Below are 7687 nucleotides of genomic sequence, written 5' to 3'. Positions count from 1 at the left end.
GCACAGCACCACCAATCCAGAATACCTGGCACAGCCATACCGACTCAGAATGACTGGCACAACACCACCGATCCAGCATGGCTGACATAGCACCACCGATCAGCACCACTGACTCCGCACGACTAGCACTGCACCACCGACTCAGCACGACAGGAAACACCGCACCGAATGACACCGCTTTCATTTCTTCTAATAATTTTTTCACAACAAACCAAATCTGCTGTTTTTGACAGCAAACAAATACATATGTGTTAGTGCGATGGAAATCGATCGGAACGAATCCTGCTTCCTAGCTCGATCGGTTTTGACTGGTTTCGATCGATTTCGATTGGCTTCATTGAACGTCAATTGGATTAGTTTCGACCAAAACATTGGCTGAGTGAACATCCATTTACCAATCGAAATCGATTGAAACCAATTGCAATTGCCTGTTGAACAGGCTTTATGTTACACAAACAGCATTTATTTTGTTTTCTTGGGCTTTTTTATGAACCAAAACAGATAGTGGTTCCAGCACTTCTCGTCAATTTAGTTAAGAATTAAGTTTAAGTTTATTATTCGAAATTACGGTAGCCTCAAAGTTAACATATAACTGTTGTACAAGGTCAAGGATAGTCAACTTTAAATGAGATTGCATACAGTTTCTTGAGATTTCACATTTAGTTAAGAATTCTTATAATATTTGATTATTAGGTATATCAAGTTAAACGCCCTTTATAAACCATTGAATTTATTTAGAAACTCCAAACGGGGAATGAATAAATCCAAAGGTTTAAAATCCCAAAAAATACAAAGTTCAGGTCTTCTGAAGGACCTCTACCAAAGATTGATTTTATTCTACTAAACTTAAAGAAACAGACATTCGTATATGATCAATGATGTTAATATAGAATAACGGTTAAACCTGTTGTCACACTTCTCAGCTCCTCGAGCAACCGCATCATCCACGCCAAGGATCATGCCTCCATCCAGATCAACATCGTCGACGTGAACCCCCAGACTGGCCGCATGCTGGAAACCTCCAAGGTGTACGCCATCTGCGGTGAAATTCGCCGTATGGGTGAATCCGACGATTGCATCGTCCGACTGGCCAAGAAGGATGGTCTGCTTACCAAGTGAGAATGAACTTTACCGAGGCTTGTTAAAAATCTTTATCGAACTAATATTTTTTTTTCTCTTTCGTTTCAGGAACTACTAAAATTCTGGTATGTGATAAGAGGGGTGTATCATAATAAAATAATACTTTCTTTAAAGTAATTTACGGTGTAGGATGATCGATTAGATGACACTCCTTGACTAGGACTTAGGTATTTTGACTGAAGACTTCATACATCAACAAGCAGAGTTTCAATTTAACTTAAAATGTTCAAAAATGCAAATCATGAATGCTCATCGATGCCTGAAAGATTTATTTTGAAAATGGTTGCTTCAATGCACAATTTCATTTAAGTTTTCTGAGCAACACGAACGATTGTTATAAGGTTTATCATCCTAAAATATTTTAGAAGCATTGCATCTAAGATTGACTTAAAGAAACGTAATCAAGCGGGGGGGGGGGGGGGGGGGGGGGGGGTTTTAACCATAGTAGGTTTCTGAGGGTTGGCATTCTTCCGACGAACCATCGACCTGATTCAGAAGTACATAATTAAAAGGACGATTCGTACAATAGATAGAAAGGAAAATTTAGATCGTTTTGAAAAATTTAGATCGTTTTGAAAAATTTAGATCGTTAAGAATTGCTTAAAGATCCGTTTACCATATCGATTGATTGAGTTTCGGGTTTCAGTATTTCAAAGAACGGTGATCTTTTTTTTTTCAAAATATGATTTTATTAATTCTACTTTTTACAGCTTTTACTCTCCATACATACAGGTTAGAAATAATTTAGCCTTGCTATCTGTTAATATTTAAAAAAAAATGGAACTCACTGTACACTGATTTTGCTTTCATATTGCGCCGATTAAATACACTCTGAGACGATAAGTTACTTTAAATATTCATACGTACATAGATGTCTTAACATAAAAGAAATCATCGGGACCATAGAAACTAAAATTAGCTCTTATACAAGGGTTACTACTAACGATAACTTCCAAATGACTGATTTTCGATTTTTCGTGTTAGTTTTCAATTTCACACAAAGCTTGATTATTAGGATTCTTTCATTCCGAACTGCAGGTCTGAACGAAAATATGTTTTCTCATTTTATCAGTGGGAAAGAGATCAAATGCTCATTCGTAGACATACAAGATACTTTTTAGCATAATCTGTGTTATTATCAATTTTAATCGACCATTTAAAATATCATTGTTAATGATAGGGATTAGTGCTTTGTGGTTATCTTTTGAATGATTTTTTAATTCACTCGGAACAAAATTGGAAATAGAGATCCAGACATTAAAAGTTTTCAAAAATTTAATAAAGACGATGACTCTCATTTTGTTGGTGTGCTAAACGTAAAAACTTATGCTAAACAAATAACACACGACGTGTTACAGGACACGACACGACATTTACGGATGACGGTCCAATCATATCGCCGCTTTTCATCTTGCTCAAACCGAATTTTCAACAAACTGACCACCTTTCGACGAATTCTTTTGGATAGTTTGGAAATGTATTAGTGTTTTTCCTTCATCTTCATCCTTCATCAATGAGACATCGTCCTGTAGATGGACAACATCGAGCCCGAAACCGGTTGACCAAAAATAGGTAAATTTAATTCCTTTTTCCGTTAGTAAAAACGTTAAGTGTCGTATCCTGTAATACGTCGTGTGTTATTTGTGTACGACGATGACTGTTGAAATAGTGTTGTCACGATTATCAGTTCCAACAATATAATGTGATGTTTCTAAAAGAAATTTTTTAAAACGTCTTCAAAAATTTTTAGAATTGAATGTTTATTTCTGCCAGTGACTGCCTAATCATGACGCATATAAATTTTGAAAGAGAACCACAAAGCAATATCACAATCTTCACCGATAAGCATAGTTTCATAATGAAGCATAACTAAAAAAAAGTCAACTTTCAAGTTGAATATAACTATCGAAAACTTACACTCTGTCCGGTTCTTTCGAAAGGAACACAAATAAAAGCTGACTATTAAAAAGGAAATTTGAAAGCCTAAGAACAATATCTTACAAATAACTTACAATTCCACAAACTGACCGCTGGTGAAGTACCTATATACATACGGGTGCCAAGTCGATTTCCGGGTGAAGCATCTTCACAGAAAACTACTAGCAGTTGCCAAAGTACTCGTCGGATGCTAAGATGGTACGACGAGCTCCTCGTCGTCAGAAATTTCGATATCATCGAAAGTATCGGGCTTAACGTTTTCCTTGATAACCATCTCGTCTTCTTCCTCATCCTCGTCATCATCATCGTCTTCGTCGTCTTCAAGATCATCTGCCGGTTGCTGAGTGGATTCTTTTCCATCCACCTTGTCACCCTCCTTTGCGGGTTCTTCTTTTGCATCCTCGGTTATGCTTGGTGGTCTACTACTATCTCCAGTGGTAATTTCAGCCGGTTTCTTTGTCTCATCATTTTCGCTGTGTGCAACTGCAGGAGATCCAACTTGACTACTGCTGCCAGTATCTTCATGTTTTTCTTCCAGTTTCGAATCGGATTCTCCTTTCTCCGCATCGACCTTTGTTGATGTGCTAGGAGGTGATTTGCTACCGCTTGAAGTGCTTGTAGATGGCTTAGTGTTATGGCTTTTCGAAGCACCAGCCTCGGGTTCCAATTCATTCTCGTCGTCCGTATCTTTGTCTTGAACTCGGGCGAATCTGAAAAAGAGTTATTTAACATTAATCCAAATGCCGAATTAGCTTACGACTGTTGTGAAACAACGTTAGTTCGAATCGCTCCGTTTTCACGTCTGATTCCAAATTACTTACTTATCAATGACATCGTCGACGTTGCGATGCAGCTTCTTGTTGTCTTCCAGTTTGTCCAGCAGCTTCCGATCCACCAACGCCGGATCCTTTTCTGCGCCACTGTAGTACGAAACCGTTTCATACAAATCCGTTTTTCTCCGCTTCTGCAGCAGCTTCCCGATCTTGATAAATGCATCCTGGGCTATCTTGGTCATCTCGTCTCGCCTCATCCGATAGCCGTACTGGGTGTTGCAATGTTGCAAACACTTCAATACATCGAAATAATCCGGAAACAAGCTCGTTCGATTGACGAACGTCTGAATGGTGCGGTTAAACTCGGGATAGTGCGTGCCATCGAATTTGATAGGCTTCCGCACGACCCGATGTGCGTGTTTGCTTTCGCCGGTTATATCACAGATTTTTTCGTAAATCTCGAAAGCACGCTTTTTGTAGCGCTCCTGCATCAGATAGGCCGAGTTGATTTCCTCCTCAAAGTCCACCTCCATTTCCTCTAGCTTGGCAATGCGCTTCTTCAAAATGTACAATGCTCGATTCAAGCGTCGAATCTGATTGTCCTTTCTTTCGCTGCCTGTGCTAGTTATGTTCTCATTTGTCATCACCGAATCACGTGATTTACGTCTTATATTCAGTTCCTCTACTATGCTGGACAATTTAAGGTAAACCAGTTCAGGATTACTTGTAACCTCTTCCGTAACGGTTGTGACTGTTTTCTTAAAACTTTTTGAATTGATATAATCTGGATGGACGCATTCGTAATATTTGATTAATTTCTTCTGGATGAGCAGCTCCATTTCTGGCGAAGTATCGGCCTTTCTGCATGCGTTCAGCAGATCAGCAAACTCTTTACCAATAGGGTTCTTTTCAAAGGCGCTCTTTTTCTCCTTTTCTTTCTTCTCCGAGCGACGACTAGCGGTGGTATTCGATGTAGTGTGAGAATCAGCAGTGCTACTGCTTCCTGGTGTGGCCGTCTTCCGGTCAACCATTTCTTCCTCTAACAATGGACTTCTCTTTTTCATAGCCAGTTTTGTTTGCTGCTGCTTCTCGTGATCGTTCAGTATCTGTTGATACTTTTTCAAATCCTTTTCCCACTCATCTGAGTAGCTAATGATGGCAAAATTGTCATTGACTGGATGGCGATTGTTGTTTTCTGCCGACTCTTTGGATAAATTTGTGGCCACGGTAATCGGCTTGATGCGTCTTATTTTGTTTGATGGGTCCGTAGGAGATCGAAGGGATAAGTTTTGGGGCTGGAGTTGCCTGCTGTGGTTGTTGCTTCCATTCATTCCATCAGAAGCTGCTAATGGAAGAGGGGCGGCTGGTGGACCCAACTTGCGCCTTTTAGGTTCTCCCGACTGTGGAATGAAAAAAGAAAATAACAAGGTAAACTTGGTTGGCCTAGGTTAACAGAATAAATTTGAGGATACGGAATAAATACATAAAATGTTGCGCTTTATGTTAAAAGACTTCTCATCGTGGATACTACGTACTGGGGAAAACTGCATGGTGTTGATAAGAGATGGCGTAACTTTGTTTTTTTTTTGTGATGTTGGTACACTCTTCGCTTAAACGTATGTAAAGTTGTATTATAATCTTTTCAACAAGCTATCTAGTACTATCTGAATACATTCCAAAGAATGCCATAAATGCATTTGAATCAGTTTCAAATTTTCATGGCATTCACATAATTTACGACTTAGCTAGGCTGTTTCCAGTCCTACAGAAATTAATAAGTGGATTTTTTGTACATAAAAAGCTATTGAGCAGTATCAGATTCTCTTTTCAAGTATAGAACTTTAATCGTTGTTCAATTTTGTTTGTTATTTCTTTGGATTAATATCGTGACTTTAAATTGATAAATCCTGTTGTATTTTTTTTGAGCAAACGTAACTTGTATTCTGTCTCAGTGGAGACAGAAGTGTGAAATGTCTCAGAATTTCAAAGCATGTTTATAAACATTTCTATTACAACGCACTTCTGATTATGAAGAGAAACCCGGTTTAGGTCTTGAATCATGCTATGATTTCATAGAAAGGATTTTTATTCACTGAAAAGTTTATCCATCCAAGCGAGCCAAGAATATCCTAGTTTCAAAAATGTAATTCCCAATTTTATGCGAATCTATTCCTCCAGTGTCATGTCATTTCTATCTGAGAAAAACATTGAACAAAGAAGAAAGCCTGCCCACATCCACGCAATGTAGCAATAAAACATCTTCAACTCCACCCATCACCACCCCACTTCTGCCGGGAATAACAAAAATCAATGGCTACTGAGGACTGATATTGCCCATATTTTAGAAGATTACATAACGCAATTATCATCCAACAATCCTCGGAAATCCAAGTAAAAACAACTTTACCCAATTCAATTTACTTTCGATTGAATATTGGGACTTTCGATCTCGGATGCAGCGCATGAAAACAACCATTATTCTTAGCTGTAGTCACTCGAGTCTGACATTTTGCTTTCAGCTCCAAAAGTGACACTACCATCGAAAGGAGGAAAAGAGTGAAAAATTTTAAGCGCGACCAAGCCTGCGAAACTTTTTTCACGCCATCAGACAAACATTTGAGCGAAGGTAAAAATAAAAAATTCTAGATCTTACCTCTTCATCCGACGAATCCAAAACAATGATCGATGCAGGATCCATCTTGATCTAAACTTGAATAAAATTGTCTTCACACGAAAACACACGGCTTCCAGCCTACTGCGACGCAATTACAATACACCAGCTCGGAGTAGACATGGAAATCACCTTTTAACTTCGAAAATCCTGTATGGATTTTTTTTTCCACTCAGCTTATTGTCGAAGCCCTAAACTTTGCAGAGATGCTTCGATGTCTCACTAGCACTAATTTGCACACGCGAATGACAAACACACATTTAGTCGGCTCAAATACCCCTGGACAGCGGAAATAAGCTGCAATTATATCACATCGTCATTCACGCCGACTATTTCAAGCATTTCAAGTGTCTATTCAACAAGAAAGCTTCCTGTACAGTCAAATATGCAATGATTTTCGCTGAAAAATGTAATACTCCGCCAAAATTGCTTTAATTTGTCTGTGCTGATGTCCGCTGAATGATTTTAGTTCTACACTTGCGCTCAATTTGCTGAATAACTTCCCATAAAAAGCATTAATATGATGATGGCAGACAGTGACGGATTAGGGTTTAATGACCATAATTTAAGAGGCATTACATGTTCTATATAACGAACGAAATTTTAAAGTCCCTACCTTATAATCAGAATAAAACTGTTTTAAAAAACTTCAAATTGATAAAAATACTCTGAAATAATGAAAGAAACAGAATAAAGCGGGAAATATTTTTGCATTTCACATCTTCCATATACGCAAACGGACCACTTGTTGGTAAACAATGAGCTCCTGCTCGACTTGATGCGCATGAGGCATCTACGCGTGTGGGATCTGCAAAGCTGGCAGCACGGAAGAGTTACAGCTAAAAATGAGCGCAAGACCTGCTGAGAGTTCCACTTAAGTTTACAGGAATATCATTGCGAAAGGGCAGGTTTTTATTTAAACAATGACAAATTTTTCATCCATTGACCGTATATTTTGGATATATGGTCACCGTCACCGATCCAACCATGGCTTCACAGCCAAAGTAGAAGAAGAAGAAGAAGACCGTATATTTTAATTAGAGTTATGATTCAAAAAAAAGTTTTAAGCTTCAAAAATGAGCTTCTTAGATGTCAATTATAACTATTTTCATAATATTTTCACATTTTCGTAGGTGATGGAAAGAGTTAAAGAAACATAAGCTAT

The 7687-nt window shown here is 38.3% G+C and overlaps 1 protein-coding gene and 1 long non-coding RNA gene across 2 annotated transcripts; one reads left to right on the top strand and one right to left on the bottom strand.

The window, feature by feature from the left end:
* Positions 1-475: 475 nt before the first annotated feature.
* LOC129759931 (uncharacterized) lies at positions 476-1257 on the top strand. The gene is made up of 2 exons (XR_008740257.1): positions 476-1115; positions 1189-1257. It is a non-coding gene; the product is annotated as an uncharacterized LOC129759931 (long non-coding RNA).
* Positions 1258-1855: 598 nt separating this feature from the next.
* On the bottom strand, positions 1856-6624 carry LOC129759926 (daxx-like protein). The gene is made up of 3 exons (XM_055757503.1): positions 6505-6624; positions 3900-5251; positions 1856-3788 (listed from the first exon to the last, which is right to left on the bottom strand). The coding sequence occupies exons 1-3, from the start codon at positions 6547-6549 to the stop codon at positions 3269-3271; spliced, it is 1917 nt and encodes a 638-aa protein (XP_055613478.1). The 5' UTR covers positions 6550-6624; the 3' UTR covers positions 1856-3268.
* Between the last annotated feature and the right edge of the window lie 1063 nt (positions 6625-7687).

Source organism: Uranotaenia lowii, unplaced genomic scaffold (genome assembly GCF_029784155.1).
Source record: "Uranotaenia lowii strain MFRU-FL unplaced genomic scaffold, ASM2978415v1 HiC_scaffold_323, whole genome shotgun sequence".
NCBI lineage: Eukaryota > Metazoa > Arthropoda > Insecta > Diptera > Culicidae > Uranotaenia > Uranotaenia lowii.
Note: the sequence above shows the minus strand (reverse complement) of the source record. Positions and strands in the feature narration are given on the sequence as shown.